Raw genomic sequence first — 18,395 nt, forward strand, 5'->3', positions numbered from 1 at the left:
TTCCTCGTGGGATAAGGTTTACCGGGGCTGCCGACAAAGGGCTTTGATGTCGGCAAGGGAGCGTCCAGACTAGCGCGCTGAGCCAACAAACAGCTGATCAGCTGTTTGTCGGCTCAGTGCGGCAGCCATGTAAATTTAAATGAAGCCACGATTATTTTAATCACGGCTTCATTTCCCTTTTTCGAATACACAAATCTACATGCCTCCGTTGATGGAGGCATGTAGTTTAGACGTACCCTTAGAGGTTTAGCCATGTTTAGACGGTAACTTTAAAAACAACAAATAGTCCTGTAGCACCTTAGAAACTAACAAAAATATGTATGCATATAGTATCATGAGTTTTTGTGGGAAAAACCCACTTCCTCTGATGAGCAGAGTGGAGAGAAAAAAAACTTCTGTTGGGGAGGGACAACAGGTTTTAGGTCACACAGAGCACTCTTTCAGGAGAGACTGTATCATACTTGACTCAGTTCACAGTTCCATGGGATGGGTTATTTAAAATGGGTGCCTGAACCTTATTTAAGAGCAGTAGATAGGCCAGAGCACAAAAAAATAGGTGAAGAAGCTTTTGGTACTGCAGGTGGTCGCTGCTGGCAAGGTATGAGGTACTGCTTGTCATTAAAACCAGGCCCTCAGCAAACATCAGCAGGACGTTTCTTGCAGAGGAGCGGGCCAACACCTTTTTCACGAAATGAAAACAGAACCGAAGAGCCTGTTGCTCTGCGGAACATCTCAGCCACCCGCCCTGCCAGCGTGCGCAGGAAACAAACCCTCTTCTCCTCCCAGTTCCTGGCAGAGACAAACCCCTGGGGCATAAACCCACCTCAGCAGACACGGCAGGAACAATTTGGCCTGGGCCCAGCAGCGCCACATGGCCTTGGCCTCTAGGGGCTGCCCTCGTGCAGAGAGGTAATGCTGACGGCGGAGCCCAGCCCGGGAGGGTGGCTGCACCGCGGGGAGGCAGCCGGGGGCGCTCAGCGCCCCGGGGGCAGGGCACGGTCCTGGGCTGGCCGTGTAAGGAGCCCGCTGCGGCTGCCCCGGCGGGGCTGCGGCCGAGAGGGGGTCTCCATCCCCCCGGGCGAAGGCTGCGGCCAGGGCCGCTGCAGGCGCGGAACCTCCGCGCTCCAAGCTGGGAGCCGAGCAGCTGCGCTCCCCGGGGCGGCAGCGCCTTCTCCAGGCCCGCGCCTGCGCTGCCACCGCCTCCTCCTCCTCCTCCTCCTCCTCCTCCCCGGGGCCCCTCCTCTCCGCGCGGTGCCGCTCGCCGGCTGTGTCAGCCCTGCCCTGGCGGTCCGGGAGTGAGCGGCCGCTGCCACCCGCGCCCACTGCCCGGCTGCGAGCCAGGGCGCTACCGCCGGCGGGGAGAGGAGCCCGAGCTCGGACACTCCTGCCCTCGGAGCCCAGCGAGCCAGACCCCCGGCAAGCAAAGAGCCGGCCAGGCTCAGAGCCGCTGCCAGCAGCCGGCCGGCCGCGGGGCTGGAAACCCGCAGCAAGCACCGAGGACCAGGCGCGGGGCGGGAGCGCAGGGGAGAGCTCGGCGTGCAGAAGATGCCGCGGCGGGCAGCGAAGACGAGATGGTTTTGTGGTCCCGGCTGCTGGGTGGTTCCCTGGCGCTCTTGCTTCCCCGCTTGGATTTGCTGCTGGGCTTTAATCTGCTGTCAAGCGGCTTGGACTGGGGATGCTGCGGAGACCTCCTCCGGCGTGCGGCTGCCTCAGTGCCAGGAGGTGAGATTTTCTTCTCTCCCCCCCGTGTGGCTCAGTAGGAGTTAGACCCGCTGCTTCCCTTGCGATGCAACCACTTCCCACGTTGCAGTGGGATGCACGATCCCCCGGGTTGCAGAGCAGCGGGTGGCGTGTGCGCCCCACAAACCACAGCGCCCCCGACACTTTGAATGTACCAGCGAGAGAGGCGCAATGTGTGTCTGCAGTTTGAATACTGTTCCATCCTTTTGATAATGCAGTTCCAAAGTCTCCTAAACAATTCCCTGAGCTGTCTCCTCAGTAGTTATAAATGCTGTGGCCTTCACATGATTGGTTTCGTTCTGGATCAAGTCACACTAGGTTTTGAGGTCTGGCTGCCCTGCCTGCCTAACTTAGCATCGTCATAAAACAAAATGTTTCCCTGATTGCTGAGCTTTTTCTTTTTCTTTAATGCCTGTGTTAGGTTCTCAAGGAGTTTCTGTTTTCCCTTGGCTGGTCGTGCTGTTTCCCGGGACATCACTCTGTAATAGTGGGATGGCAGAGGAAACAGGAGTGAAATGCCTTGGTTGAAACATTTGTAACCAAACCCAAGAGTGAGATGTTTTATTTTAAAAAACTCCTCAAAATGAATCCAAAATGACACAGGCTTCCTCCAAACAAGTGGGATTTGGCAGGTCTGGCAATTTATTATCACTGTGTCAAATACTTGTGGCAAATCAGCAGAAAGCGTACAAATTAGGAGGGGAGAAGTGAACGCAGCTTGAGCTGATGTTCAGTTGTTTACCCAGAGTAGCAGTAGTCCTTAGGTGTTCTAGATCAGTGTTTCTCAACAAGTGGTACAAGTACCCTTAGGGATACTTGAAAGAAGTCTGGGGAGGGGGTACGTCAACACAACTGAAATTTGGAGAAAACTGAATTTTTGTTTTAAGTTTTACAGCGCTTTATTATTTTTGTACTTTTTACACCCAAAAATTTCATTGCCTGCCAGGCTACGATTAAGTTGTTTAAACAAATGTGTTCCAATGGTAGAAAAAAATTGCGTGTCTGAAAACTGTAGGTACTGGGGATATTACACTTTTTTTTTGAAAAAGGGGTACTTTATAAATAAGGTTGCAAAACACTATTCTAGATTGAACATTCACATAGGGGAAGATACAAATTTTGGGCAACTTGTATCTTTCGCTGCTGTGTTGAGGCAGGAATGGGGGAGACTTTATTTGACTCTTAAGAAGTAACTCCTGTGTTTTCTTTCTTTAAAGTATGTTAGATAATGCTAGTTTTTTAAAAGTTGAGTCAGATTGCAAGCTCTTCAGAATAGAGATGTCCTCCCTACCTGTTTATAAGACACAATGATCACCTGTGTCTGTGTGCACATTAATGGATGGTGTGCTGCAAAATATAGTTTTGCACATTTTGGGGAAATAGGAGGAAAGAGACATCCTAATTTCGGACGCAGTGAATCAATGTGACAGATCAGATGTCCTGCATTGTCCATGCCAAAAAGTTGTGGTTTATCTAGAATTTGCCTAGATCTGGCTGATTTGCCTAAGACTCAACCCTTCATGCTTTACCATAGCTAATGGATTCAATTCTTTTGCACTTTAAATCAATGGCACAGCTCTGATTGTGATATATGTCAGTCACAGCATGATTAGGCACCATATTTCTGAATCAAAAGATTCAGACTGTCATTTGAAAAGTATTATAGTTTTTTTTCTTCATGCATGTCAGAATCGAAGGCATTATTACTGGCTATCCTATGGGCTTGAAAAGCTTGTTTTAATGTGTGGGCATGTAGTTCATTTTGAAATTTGTTCAGGATCTTTCCATTAGCTACAGACCCATTTTTTTTATTACTCCCTTTTTGTAGGACAGGAGTAACATTTTGCAATATGTCTTGGAGCTTTGGGCAAGCTCTAGAGCACTGGAAGAAAGTGAATGTTTCCCAGTTTTTAAAGAGGGTAAATGGGATGATCTGCATAATTATAAGCCTGTCAGTCTGACATTGATCTTAGGCAAGATAATGGAGTGGCTGATGTGGTACTTGGTTAATAAAGGATTAAAGGAGGATAGTGTAATTAATGCAAATCAGTATGGGTTTATGGAAAATAGATCCTGTCAAACTAACTTGATATATTTTTTATGAGATTACCAGTCTGATTGACGATAGTTTTCATATAACATACTTAGGCTTCTGTGTGACATTTGACTTGGTACCTCATTGCATTTTGATTAAAAAATTAGAATGATATAAAATTAATATGGCATACATTAAATGGATTAAATACTGGCTCCCTGATAGGTCTCAAAATGTAACTGTAAAAGAGTAATAAACATCAAGCAGGGCTGATTCCAGTGGGCTCCCGAAGGAATTGGTTAAGAACATAAGAATGGCCATCCTGGGTCATTTGGCCCAGAATCCTGTCTTTTGACCAATGAACAGAACAGGTAATCATCAAAGGCTATGTCTACACTACGAGTTTTCTCAGCAAAAATATGCTAATGAGGGGTTCATTTGCATGAGTCGCAATCTCATTTGCATATTTTCTCCTGATCCATTTTCGCGCTGGGTTTTTGCGCAAAAACAAGCAGTGTGGATGTTTTCTTTTTGCACAAAATCCCCCTTTTCTGCAAGATCAGTAAACATCCTTTTTTGAGGCATAAGTATCTTGCGGGAAAAGGGTTTTTTGCGCAAAAAAAAAATGTCCACACTGCTTGTTTTTGCGCAAAAACCTCAGAGCAAAAACGGATCGGCAGAAAATATTCAAATGAGATTGTAACTCATGCAAATGAGCCCCTCATTAGCGTATTTTTTGCCTAGAAAACTTGTAGTGTAGACATATCCCAAGTAATTCATCCCCTGTTGCTCATTCAGAGTTTCTGACAACGGGAGGCTAGCAACTCTTACTCTCCCACTGGAGTAAGTAAATATTTATTGGGTCAGATAATTGACTTGGTAGCCCAATAATTAGGGGACTTACCACACCAGAAGCAAGTCTTGTTCCTCTTTAGGCAGAACAGGGATTTTACCCTGGGTTCCACACATGCCAGGTGAGTTCCCTAACCACTGGACTATTAGATAGATCAAACTTTTTTTGCTCGGTTCTTGGCCTTATGCTATTTAGCATTTTGATCAATGACCTAGAAGAAAACATAAATCACTGATGAAGTTTACAGATGTGCAAGTGGGAAATAATGAAGAACATAGGTCACCAATTCAGAGCTATCTAGATTGTTTGGTAAAACGAATCCAAGCAAACAAAGTGCATTTTAATATAGTAAAACATAAATGTCTATGTCTCGAAACAAAGATTATAGGTCGTACTTACAGGATGGGGGACTATGTTCTTTGTCTCTGAAAAAGATTTGAGGGTTATGGTGGATAGTCTGCTGAATATGAGACCCTAGTGTAATATTGTGGCCAAAAGGGCTAATGTGACTGGGATGCATAAAGAGGGCAATCTTAAGTAAATACACATTATTTTACCTCTATATTTGACACTGGTGCAACCACCATTGGAATACTGTGTCCAGGTCTGATGCCCACAATTCAAGAAGGATGTTGGTAAATTGGAGAAGGATCGGAGAAGAGCCATGAGAATGATTAGAGGATTAGAAAACATTCCCTATAATGACAGACTCAAGGAACTCAATATATTTGCTTAATCAAGAGAAAGATAAGGCTATCAGACTGGCTGATTACCATGGTGCCATCTGGCCATGGACTCTATTAATCTGTTTAGTGGAATTGTGTCCGCTCATGCCAGGGTTGAACCAGATATCAGCATGAATACTCTCCATATTAAGTAAATGACTAATTGAGTTTTATATTTGGAAATCTAAGAGTCTCATCTTGTTCAATGGCAATGTGAAAATGTTGAGCCATCATGGAAATGTTGTGTAGGGGTATGTCTTTCATTTCTATGCTACATTATATTCCCTAGTACTTATTGTATTTAGTTTTACTTTTAAATCTCCTATGCAATGGGGCTTCTTACATTTGTGGTAATTGACATTTATTCTAAATTGACCTCTTAATGTCATACCGTCTCTCCTAGTTACTCACCTTTTCACTAGCCTAAATTATTCTTTTCCCTCATGTGTGTTTATATCTATTAAATAAGGCTACAGTATGGCCTAGGGATGTTAATTATCATGTAATTATGTAAACATGTAACCAATGGAATTTTTAGTGGTTATACGTATACAGGCGGGGAGCTGGTCCTCGCAGCGGGGGCAGCAGGTGGATCAGTGGAGCCAGCATGCATGGAGAACCAGCTTAAAAGCCAGCTCCCACCAGTGTTTTCCCTCTAAGATTTTCCATTTATGAGTGGAGTGAGTTTTGTCTTGTGCACCAATACTGAGGTCATGTGCACTTGTTTGGATGCGTGCCACTGTGGCACCCAAGTTATTAACAAATATCTTATAACTATTTTTTACAATGTTATGGAAGAAAGAATACTAAAACAGGACAAGTAACTAAGTACCTGACTTTAAAAGTTTCTTTAATGTGAAGTCAAATAAAAAGAAAATTAATACTGAAAAATTTCCAGTAGCCAACATTCTCTGTTTATAGTCCTCTCCCAGATCTACCACAGCTGGGCTTCCTTCTCTATGAAATCTGGCTCCCCTTTCAGGGATCTATGTTAATTGGCCTTTCAGACTAACATTTCTGAGCTTGTATAGGATATACTGTCTATTGCATACCTAGACAACAGTTTATTGAATATTTCTTGCTCCATCTCCTCCCTTCCTCATGCCTGCCTATCCTTTCAACCCCTCTTCTCCTGACACCCACTCCTCCTTCTTCCTTTTGCTCCTATTGCCTCTCTCCTCCACCCCTTCCCTTTCCTCTCCCAACATCACTCTGTCCCCTCCCTTCTTTCACCCCCACTGACACCTTCCATCCCCCCCCCTTCTCCTGCTCTTTCCCCTCATTGTCAATGTGACAGATCAGATGACCTGCATTGTCCATGCCAAAAAGTTGTGGTCCATGGCATTTGTCTGTCCTCCATCCTGCCCTTAGGTACCTTCCTCTTTCTTCTCCTGCTCTGGCCACCTCCTCTCCCCTCAACACAAGCCCCTTACTCTCCTCATAGGTTTGCCAGATGGTTTCAACAAAAATACTGGACACACTTGACATCACAATCTACATAACATCTTATTTAGAAAATACCAGACATTTATATTTTCTCAATTTGTTTCCCGAACAGAAAGCTCAAATACTGGACTGTCCAGTTCAAAACCGGACACCTGACAACCCTATCTCCTCACCCCACTTTCCCCTTAGTTCTCACTCTTCCCCTTCCCTTCTGCCTTCCTGACACCTGCACCCCTCACCCCCCTCTAGTCCCCTGGTGCCGGGGCAGGGCCACATGGTGGGCAGTTGCCCCATGTGCTGGGACTGGAGCCAGGGCCATGTTGCTATTTTTACTACCCTGGCCCCGGCCCAGGAGTAGTTGCACTGCGGGCCAGCTCCAGGCCTGCCATACAGGGCAGCCACTCACCACACGGCCCAGCCGCAGGAGCAGCTGAGGCCAGGGCTGCATGGTGGCTTCTGGGGCCAGGACTGTGGTACTAAAACTACCATTGTGGCCCCAGCTCCAGTCCTGGTACACGGGGTTGCGTGGCAGGCAGCTGCCCCATGTGCCGGGACTGTAGCTGTGGCCATGGTGCAGCTGTTCCTGGATCAGGGCTGTGATGCTATTTTTAGTACCACAGCCCCAGCTCCAGCTCCAGCAGCTGCCATGTGGCTCACTGTGGCCACAGCTCCAGCCCTGCAGAAGGCTGAACCTAGGGCCAGGGCCAAGTGGTGGCTGCCCAGCTGCTCCTGGAGCGGGGCAGTTGCCCACCACATGGCTCTGCCCTGGAGCAGCTGAGCAGCATTTGAGCAACTCTGCTAAGGAGGTGGGCGGGATTCAAATTGTTAGTGCGCACCTGTGCAGGTGCGCACCTTAGAGGGAAATTAGCTCCCCACGCGTATCGGCTTCCGCCTGCCCCTGTTCAGTGTTCCCTCTAAACTGCACAGGTGATTAATTAGTCCTGCCCAGTCAGAGGCTCAGGGCTTCATGCAGTTTAGAGGGAACCCTGTGAAGCTGTGTTGCCATGCAGTTTAGAGGGAACACTGCCCCCTTCTCCTGAACTGCAGCCTCTGATTCAGAGTGCATGACATGGGGCTCTGGAGCATGTGGGATGGCGACCTGGCAGCGATTGTGAAGGGCATGGGGTGCCGGATGCTGCCACTGTTGATGGGCCAGCTGCTGAAATAAAGAGATTGCATGAAAATCTCAGCTAGTGTTTGAAATAAAAGTAAATGTCTTGCCCTCATAATGGTGGAAAACCTAAAGCAACTGCACCCTAGGGGCTCAGAGACTGAAAGCAAAGGAAAAGATCCCAAAGTGTATTTACTTCCTCCTCCTTTCACATGCTCTTTAAGAATACTGCTAGTAGGCAATTAAGGAAGATTAAGACATTGCAGAGACATTAAATGACACCAGTATAAATCTTCTCAACAGAAGATGTTGGAGAGCTATCCCAAACCTGTTTTCTTCAGGAAATAAAGATGAGACACTGTTAGACATGGAAGCATCAAAAAAGGGAATGTTAAAACAAATTGTTAGTTCAACCAGCAACAAGTTACCAGAACTAGATAGTGGTGTTCATTAGGCAGTCGGATGCTATAGCAGTAATACGCATCAGAATTTAAATAGAACAGAAAATAGAGTGAAGTGTCTGTTCTGCTAACAAACACGTACAATCTCATTAAAAAACAACTGTGCTGGAGGGTGGAAAAATGTTAAACCTATCTTTAAAATAGGTGCTAAGTATGATGCTGTGAATAAACCATTTAGCCTTTCTGAAGTACCAGGTAAATTCGTTGATATGACGATTAAAGATAATCTTGAAGTTTTGTTCTGTCTCTTGATTATATCGGCACACTGAGATGATGTTTTCCTTGGAGTGTCCATAATGGTGCACCTGTCTTTAAGTCATCCTCACACAGATCATACCTTCCTTATAATGTGTACTGACAGACTTACCTGACATTGCCTGGGTCCTTTGGGGCAGAGGCCTGGTGTTGTGTGTGCGCGGGGGGTGCAGGAGTCCGGGCAGGGCCTTGAGGATATGGGGGGCAGGGCAGGAAAGTGGGGCACGGGAGGGTGTGAGAGTGAGGGTTGGGGGCTGAGGAAGGGATCAGGGTGGAGGTCCCATCAAGTGGGGCCTTCTATCATCCCCCCTGCCTCTCTGGCCAGCACAAGCCTTCTGCCTGAATGTCATTCTCATTCCCATTTACACTTTTACACAGCCAGAGCAGTGTAAACGGGCCTTGGTGTAAATGGGAATCAGGCTCCATGGTCAGCTAAGGTCAGCCTTAGTTATATAATAGCGATCTGCACAGAGAGTTGCTTGCTTGCTTTGCGCTCTGCTGTAATATCAAAAACTGGATTGTGCCAGGAATCAGGGCCCGGAGTAGAACTCATCTCCAGGCAGCCTCATCAGTACAGCTGTCACGCAAAAGGCTGCTTGAATGGCCATGCCACCTGACTGGTTGCAGGCATAAAAGAGCAGGAGTAGCTCACTGGCTCCTGCATGCTCATGTCCACCATTCTGCTTGCTCCTGAATTACCTTGTTCTGGCTGCTCCTTCCTGGAACTCTGCCTTGACTCCCCCTTGCCTGCTACTCTGCTCACTCCAGGGCCTGCCTTCCAGTTTGACCCTTGGTTTCAACTTCTGACTACTGACTCCAGCGTTGCCCCTATTCCTTGGCTCATGGCACCTGCTCTGACCATTAGACATGATGCCTACTTCAGCCACTGAGCTAGACCACCCTGGTCCCAGTTGGTGAACAGATTGAGGAGTCCTTAAAATTATGGACACTGGTCCTTGGCACTAGCATGGACCTTATCCAGGACCCTATGGGAATGGAAGATGCAGGGCCAGTAACCACCCTTCAATCACAGAATGCAGCCCTGAAGGGGCAGGTTTCTTTGCTGGCTTATTCTACTCCATCCCTCCCAGAGTCGAAGGTTCTGCTGCCCAACAAATTTGACAGAGACTTGGGCACATTTGGGAGGTTCCCGAACCAGCGTTGACTCATGTTCCTCCTACCCCCCTGATCATTCCCTACAGAGGAGGCCAGTGTGGGACATGTCCTGTTTGTTGATGGGAGAGGCCTGAGCTCCGCCTCTTTTGGAACAATCCAGCCCTCTCTAGCAACAATTGGAGGCATTCTTTCAAGCCAGGTCCCTTATCTTTGATGATCCCAACTGTGTGCAAATTGCTGAGGCAGCAGGCAGGACTTACAACAGGGAGGTGGGCCAGTTGCATCTATGCGGCTGATTTTCATCATTTGGGTTCCAACGTGGGGTGGAATGAGACACTATTTACAGCCATGGTTAGATGAGGAGATAAAGGACGAGCTTGTGTGAGTGGAGCCACTGTCTAGTTAGAACAGTCCGACATTTGCTCACTTAAACTGGTGATTGCCTCAGTTACAATCTCTTTTTCCAGTAAAAAACTTGTTTTATTTAATTTAATCCAGTGTGTTTAAATTGAAGTCTGGGAAACTCAATCTGGGGTTTATTTCTGTTACATAAATGGACTTGTGTTGTCCAGGAGAGGACTGGGCAGTATAGACCATATATTTCCAAGGAAAAATTTAAAACTGAGGTGTATGTTGGGGTCACCATGCAGTATAATCATGGTTGGCAGGAGCCAGAATGTAACCCAGTGGGTCTGGCAGGCTGCAGTTATCCATGAACACTTAGGGTTTGGCTTGCATCTTGGAAGGCTGTTTGTGTGTGCGAGCTACATCAGTAAAGCCTGGTAAGTCACCCAAAATTGCAGGGCACCGGTGGCGCAGCTACTATTAGTCTGAATTGTGCTCGAATCTGCCAGCCTGGCCCTCCTGCTTGTAGATAAGCGCTGGAAAATGTGAACCCTAAAAGCTTAAAACCAAGGTGGCAAAGAAAAGGAACCCAAACTTTATCATATTTAATAATCATGATATTTGGAATGCTTGGTGTCAGATGCTGATGGTGTGCTATGAAAAGCAAACTTTGCTGTAATTCTAGTTTAACATTTACACTGAGAATGGAATCCTCCAACAGTCACTAGCATATCAACAGCAAATTACCCCCTATTTGCCATCACTCCTTGCCTGTCTGCTCTTGAAGGGATGGAAGTGGTGCACAGAACAGAACCTGCTCACACCGGCACACCTGAACCCAAGGTCTGAGTAACATATGAGGGTGTTAGTGGGATTTCTTATTCCCCTGTGTGATCCTGTAAATCAGACATGGGCAACCTAGGCTAGTGAGTGGGCCACATGAATGGCTCTCCTTCATCTCAGTGGGCTGCAAGATTGTCATAACCTGGACAGTCTCCCGGGATAGGATAGTATTGCTAACTACGCTTGTTTTTGGTGTTACCAAAATACTGGACACACTTGATCTCAGATTTGGGGGAGGAAGGAAGAAGGAGGGGGGACCAGCTGGCAGGAAGCAGAGCTGGCCGGGAGGGGGTCGGGGGGAGCGGGGCTGGCCGGAGGAGGTGTGTGTGGGGGGGAACCGGACGACGGGAAGCAGGGCTGGCCGGGAGGGTATTGGGGAGAGCAGGGCTGGCTGGGGGGAACTGGCTGGCGGGGAGCGGGGCTGGCCCGGGAGCACGCAGATCCCGGGATGCTGCCCATCCCGTGCACGGGCAAGTCTGGCCCTGGGAATTCCATCCCACCCTGGCCCTGCCCTGCTCCTCTCTCTTGCATGGTTGCCTACTGCCTGGCTGGTAGACACGCTCACGCAGGGTGAGTGTGTCTACCAACCAGGCAGTATGCAACTACGTATTGATACCCATGATAATAATAAAACTTAATTAGAAAATACCGGACATTTATATGTCTAGTATTTTCTCAATTTGTTTCCCGGACAGAAATCTGAAATATCGGACTGTCCGGTTCAAAACTGGACACCTGGCAACCCTACTTGCGTACCTAGAATTTGCAGGGTGCACCAATTGAACAATAGTAGCTCTTTGGAGACAGAGGAAGTGCTCCGCTCTCACAGTCAGTGTGTGCAGTCAGCACGCACCTCACTTAATGGGCCCTTGCTTTACATGCATATCACTTTAGTAATATTGATAGGAAAAATATTATGTGGACAGAAACTAGCAGAATCTGGCAACCCTGCATGTGGGCAACAGTAAAAGAAAATGTCTCCCAGGCCACACACGGAACCCCGAGCTGCATGTGGCCCACGGGCTGCAAGTTGCCCACCAGTGCTGTAAACCAAGTCACAATTTAGCCAGTAGTAAGCTCTGCATTTGTTATTGTCCAAAAAACTGAGTCAGCCCGATGGCTGAGAAGAGAGAGAAGACTTAGGAGAGGGCTTCTCCTAACCTCCATTCATTCTTCTTTGCTGCTTGTTAAGCTACAAAGTACTTTTACTAGGTAGCATCCAATTTTTATTTGTGCTTTTGACTGCTTAATTTCAGGTATGTGCAGTTGTTATGCATTCACACTGGGCCAAATCCTGCTTTCAGGACATAACTGCAATTGAAGTTACTGAGCTACATTCTGCACCTGCCCATGCCTAGAGGCTGGTAGAAGAATAAAAAAATGATTTACTAATATTTGACAAATAATTCATTCCTTACATATACAGGGGGTCCTACCATACCTTGTTCATCAGTGAAAATGAAAGTCATGAAAATGTTCACAAATCTCCTGAATTTCCCAGGTTTAGCTTGAATAAATTGTATGAAAGTTTGTAGGAAATGCCTAGCTTGCTATATTATCCATTGTTTTCTTCTTTAAGTACTTTCAATCATCCAATCTGGGAGCAGACAAAATACCATGTAATGCTGGCAGTCAGACCGTTAATATGCTAAGTAGACAGTTCCCAAACAATCTGTAATCTGGCACTATTTTTTCATAAAATGCTGGTGAAAAATGACAAATAATAAAATCAGCATCCAGTCATGACCATCAGTTTTGCAAAATTGTGCTTTCACCAAACCTAAAACCAAACAAAAGACATTTGCTTGTTTTTTTAATTCCAAAAGAAATAAAAACACCAAACCACACCATTCTCATGTTATGCTGGCATCCTAAACTTGATAGCTTTGTGCTTGTGAACAGGCATCTTGGCCTGCACTCAGTCATTCTACAGGTGTAACAATAGATTGGGGTGTGATGAGTTTTTATTAGTGCAATTGTATCAGTACAACCCCTTTAAAGTGGATACTCATATATTTTATTTCCCTTTCCATACAGGAATAAGCTATACACACCTAAGCCTGCTTTGATTAGTGTAACTAAATCCCCACAAGGGGGGTTGTACTGCTGTACCTATACTGGTCAAACCACTATCCCACTCTTCTGCATGTAGACAAGGGCTGGGAGTGAAAGGAAGGAAATGTAAAACTGACTCCTCTGGTTGTATTGTGAGCTCTGGGACACACCAAAACTAAACAAAGCTGTGTAAATAGTGAGAAAGAAATTCAGGCCAGTGTCAATGAGTAGTATAATTTTTCAGTTCCATTGAAGTTAATGGAACACCAGTTTATGCTGGCAAAGATTTGGGTTTTTGACAGGCATGATTTTTGACCTGTTAGTGTTTCTCAAAGAAAAGGTGAAGAAAATGTGTATTGAAGGAAATGCTGGAAAAGAGAAGAGGGTAGGAAATGTCTCAGTATCAGGCAGGTAACTAGCATGCAGAATTGCCCTCTAGTAACAAAGTTGTTGCTTTGAAATATGTTTCTGTCTCTTGCTTCCCACAAAACAATGGGAAGCTGTCTAGCTGATGGTACAGAGATAATACTGAAACTGAAGCTTTGCAGAGCTCTCCATACAGCAAAGCACTTTAGTGAGTGCTTAAAGTTAAGCACATTGAAAGTGAGGCAAAGGTTGTATGATATTAAACTTGATTTTTCTCTAAATATTTTAGTCTTAAAACATCCTTCTCTTTTTAAATTTTTTTGAAAACTTTTTGGTTGATCCTGGATTTTTGATGAGACACTTTTTAAAAATTATTAGTACATGTAGGAGTTCTAAAACTGAGTTTGTCCCTCTAAATGCTCTTTTTAACTTAATTTGTGTAGCAGATTGGACATGATATTTCTTTGGGACTCCAGTACAATAGAGGAAATGCATTGACAAAGGCTGCATTGATTCCTCAAATCACTGCAGAATGAGACATGAGGATTGTTTGTTTGTATTTTGTGTATCAAATCCTTGGAGATGTATTTTCCCTCAGATACTGTAACTGTAGAAATAAAACTTTATTCAGAGCATTAACTGAATCATTATTTTAATGAACATATGGAAAGAGAAGCACATCTTGTCATATCATATACACACACATGCAGGCCAAAAAAGATGTTCATGTTGCCATTAATGGTTCATTCAAATTGTACAAGCCTCCTAAATAAGTGACATATATTTATTGTCACCACAGCTACTTTTGCTTTTTCTTATAAAGGGCAATATTATTCCCACTGAAGTTATAATGCAGACAGATTTTTTTGCATTTGCTGACTTTTGAAAACAAATAATTTCCCCCCTAACAACAGGGGAGAGATCAACAAGCTTGAAAGGAAAGGAGTGAATTAGATGCAGAATATTGGCATTCTGATTAAAATGATCACATTCAATATTGCCAGGCCTTTTTAATGGTAATGATAATATAGCTCTGAATAAAAAGCCAAACAGTATTTGCAGAAGAACACGAGCATCAAGCCTGTATAACAAACAAAGTGTGTTCCAGTCCTGGCATATATAAATTGTTTGTACGCTGTATTGAAACGTCCTGGGAGCATTCATCTTGTATGAAGTTGTAGTCATTGTGATCTGCAGATGACTTAGAATACTGACTGAATGTGAATAGCAGGTGCAAAAATTACTGCCCTCAGTGCAGAAGTACGCAGGTAATCTTATGTATGGAAGCTATGTTGTGGTGTGCAAGTCTGTTGGAGTTCTTGCAACTGCATGAGTAACAAAAGTACTTGCAAAGTTCTGGTGTTCTTAGCTTGCAAGAAGAAGCCTTTTCCTCGAAGCATGCTTAATTGCTTTGCTCTGTGTCTATTCATTACAGGTTGGACCATCCTGGTCCAGCACCCTCAGGAGTGTTTCTGAAACAGGGAGTTTGCTGGACCAGGGGAGATCAGGCCTAAGGCTTTCCTGGTGCTCTCCCTTCTGACTGTTGGCCTGGCCAGTGCTCTGCCCCTGGCCCATTGGCAGGCTCCACTCCGGGCTGCATCCCCACTCTGGGCGTTGGGGACTCCACACCCACAGCTGTTGGTCCACTGGCCAGGCTCCCTGCCCCCAGGCCATTGCCCCTTCAGGCTGCCTGCTGCCAGACCAGCTGAGCTCCCAGCTGCTGGCAACTTCTGTGGCTGGGGCTCTCTTTCAGCAACATCTACGGTCCTGTTGGACCACGGATGTTGCCGGACCAGAGAGTCCCAGACCACAGATGTTCAACCTGCATTACTATTATTTTTTTATTATTTGCATTGTCGTAGTGCTTTAGGGTCCACAACTAGGACTCTTTTGTGCAATATTGGCATTTGAACTGGGTGACCAGATAACAAATGGGAAAACCTGGAATGTGGAGAGGAGAAATAGGCACATATCATAGAATTCTAGAATCACAGAATATTAGAACTGGAAGGGACCTCCAGAGCTCATCAAGTCCAGTCCTCTGCCCTCATGGCAGGACCAAGCACCATCTAGATCATCCCTGATAGATATCTGGGGTGCCAGACCAAGAAGGTCCAATCGGTAATGAATAGACAAAGAGCAAAGCAATATGAGACAAAGGTCCCAAATATCAGCTCTGCCTATATATAATAGGGACATCTGGTCACCCTCCACCTTCAGTATAGAGTGTGTAAAGCTTGTGGGCTCCATTCCCTGTTGCCTCACACTTCTTGTAGTCAATTACACCTACTGCGAAGTGAGTGAAAAATGCCATGAAGTTAAAATAGTAGCATATTATATCCACTTCGCACTGGTATACACGATTATGTGAGGCGCACAGAAGCAGATGGATAGGTAAAATGGAATGAAGAGATCAGGGCATGTTATTGAGTGATTGATTCCCTATCTTCCAGTGCCAGCTTCTGGTAGTCAGAGGTTTAGAGATACACACAAAATGGGGTTGTGTCTCTAGCCACCTGGACTAATAGCCATTTATTGACCTTCCTGAACTTACCTAATTTTCATTATTTCGGTTATTTAAATCTGACATTTCACAGTACCATATTGTAACTGTAGTGGCGGTGTGTGTATGTGGGCAATGCAAGGTTATTGTGAAGGGGGTTGCGGTACTGCTACTCTTATTCTGTGCTGCTGCTGGCAGCGGTGTTGCCTTCAGTGCTGGTAGCTGGAGAGCAGTAGCTATGGGCTGGGAGCCCAACTTCAAAGGCAGAGCTATTGCCAGCAGCAGCAGCACAGAAGTAATGGCACGGTGTGGTATTGCTGCTCTTACTTCTGCACTGCTGCTGGTGAGGCACTGCCTTCATAGCTGGATACCCAGCCCACAACTGCTGCTTTCCAGCCACCCTACTCTGATGGCAGCACAGAAATAAGGGTAGCAGTACCGCTATTCCTCTAAAATAACCTATTGCAACTCCCTTTTGATCAGGACACATAGTTTGAAAAATGCTGGTCTGTCCCATGAAATCTGTATAGGAGAGGGAAAAACACACAAAGAACCAGATTTCTTGGGGGGAGGCCAGATTTCACAGTCCATGGTGCATTTTTCATGGCTGTGAATTGGGTAGGGCTTTAGTGATGCAAAGTGATAAATAATATTTCCCTATTCATTTTCTCTATACTGTTCATGATTTTATCAAGCTCTGTCACCCCCCCATCGTAGTCATCTTTTTTCCTAAGCTGAACAGTCCTAGCTTTTTAAAATAACTCCTCATATAGAAGCTGTTTCATGTCTCTCTTCATTTTTGTTGCCCTTTTCTGTATTCTTTTACATTCTAATATTTTTGGAGAAGGGGCAACCAGAACTGCACAGTGTATTCAAGGTATGGGTGCACCATGGATTTATATAGTGGCATATTTTTTGCCTTATCATCTATCCCTTTCTTAATAGATCCTAACATTATCTTAGTTCTTTTGACTGCCACTGGCTACACACTAGGCAGATGTTTTCAGAGAACTATCCATGGTGATGCCAAGATCTCTCTTTCGAGCTGTAACAGCTAATATAGACCTCATCATTTTGTTTGTATAGTTGAGATTGTGATTTGCACTGTGTCCTGGATTTCTAGAATACAACTTCACTACTGAATATGACCGTGCATAAAAGGCTCTTCCCTGTAGCAGGGCATGCAAAGGAAGAAATACATTTCACTAAGTCTGAGATTTAAATTTTGACCCAATGTAACCAAACTTATGTTTGTAGGACTGGTGAATTCCATTGCCCTACCTAGAATGAATAGTATAATGTAGGGGTTTTTTAATAACTGAGATTAATCACTGGTGAAGTTTTAGCTATATCCTTTTGTGATTTGAAAGCTACTTAATTCTAACTTGCATCCTTATCAGGTTTCCTATTTGTAAAGCTACATGAAACTATTAGACAGAAAATTGCTTTGAGTTACTACCTGTCCAGAAAAAAAAAAAAAGGTTTCTAAGGGCTTTTCTCAACTATGAGGTGGATCAACACTGCAGTGATTGATCCACCAGCAGTTGATTTAGCGAGTCCAGTAAAGACCCACTAAATAGAGGGCTGATCGTTCTCCTGTTGATTCTGGTGCTCCAGCAGAACAAGATGAGGAAAGAGAGTCAACAGGAGAGCTTTATCTGTTGACTCCCCCACCCTGAAGTGTGGACACTGCAGTAAACAGATGTAAGTTACATCAATTTGAGTTACACTACTAATGTAACTCAGAGTGCATAGCTTAGATCAGTGTTTCTTAAACTTTTTAAGACTGAAGAACACCAAACAATTTTTTTTATGAGGAACTCCAAGGATTTTTTGTTGAGGGGAAAAAAAAAACAAGTCGGAAGGGAGGAGAGAAGGGTCAGGGGAAAGTTATTGAGCATAAATAAATAAATAAATAAAGGTCGCCTGCCCCTTTGAGGGTGGCCATTTTTAATTCTGTTGTTCTCCATGGCACACCTCTGACTGCCTCGGTGTGCTGCGGAACACAGTTTAAGAAACACTGGCTTAGATTGACCTGTCCTTGTAGTGCAGCCTGATCAAAATAAGACTAATGGGTTTTAATAATCTATTAAATAATCTATTTTAGTCTTGATCGAGCACTCATTGTAGTCAGTGGGAATCTTCCCATTGACTTCATTGGAAACTAGACCTGACCCTTAATGTATTCCATCGGAGGTTCCCAAAGCAGTTGCAAAAAATCAATTAAAGGCCCAGACCTGCTAGATCTAGACATGGGGAACTTCAGTGGGAATTTTTAACCTACCATGTTTGCAAGATCATGCCTTAAGCCTCACAACATGCTGATGAAAGAGGCAAATAACTACTCCAGCACTATTACAGGCACAAAGAGATTCAATGATTCACCTATGGCCATACAATGAATCAGCAGTGGAAAGAGAAACAGAAGCTAGAAATCCCTATTTTTAGTCCCCACTTTAAACACTAAGGGGCATTCCCTCTCGCCTACTGAACTCCAAATGGCTGTCCTTATTCAGGCAGCACACTGCCAGTGGCTCCAGC

The 18,395-nt window shown here is 45.1% G+C and overlaps 1 protein-coding gene across 1 annotated transcript in view; it reads left to right on the forward strand.

Annotated features, from left to right (window-relative positions):
• The first annotated feature begins 459 nt into the window (after positions 1-459).
• ELAPOR2 (endosome-lysosome associated apoptosis and autophagy regulator family member 2) overlaps positions 460-18,395 on the forward strand; it is a 153,335-nt gene continuing 135,399 nt past the window's right edge. The window contains exon 1 of the mRNA XM_075926150.2: positions 460-1,722. Within this exon, the coding sequence (XP_075782265.2) occupies positions 1,546-1,722 (177 nt within the window). The 5' untranslated portion in view covers positions 460-1,545. The remainder of the gene's footprint in view (positions 1,723-18,395) is intronic.

The sequence above is a fragment of the Pelodiscus sinensis genome, chromosome 1 (genome assembly GCF_052426305.1).
Source record: "Pelodiscus sinensis isolate ZL-2025 chromosome 1, ASM5242630v1, whole genome shotgun sequence".
NCBI lineage: Eukaryota > Metazoa > Chordata > Testudines > Trionychidae > Pelodiscus > Pelodiscus sinensis.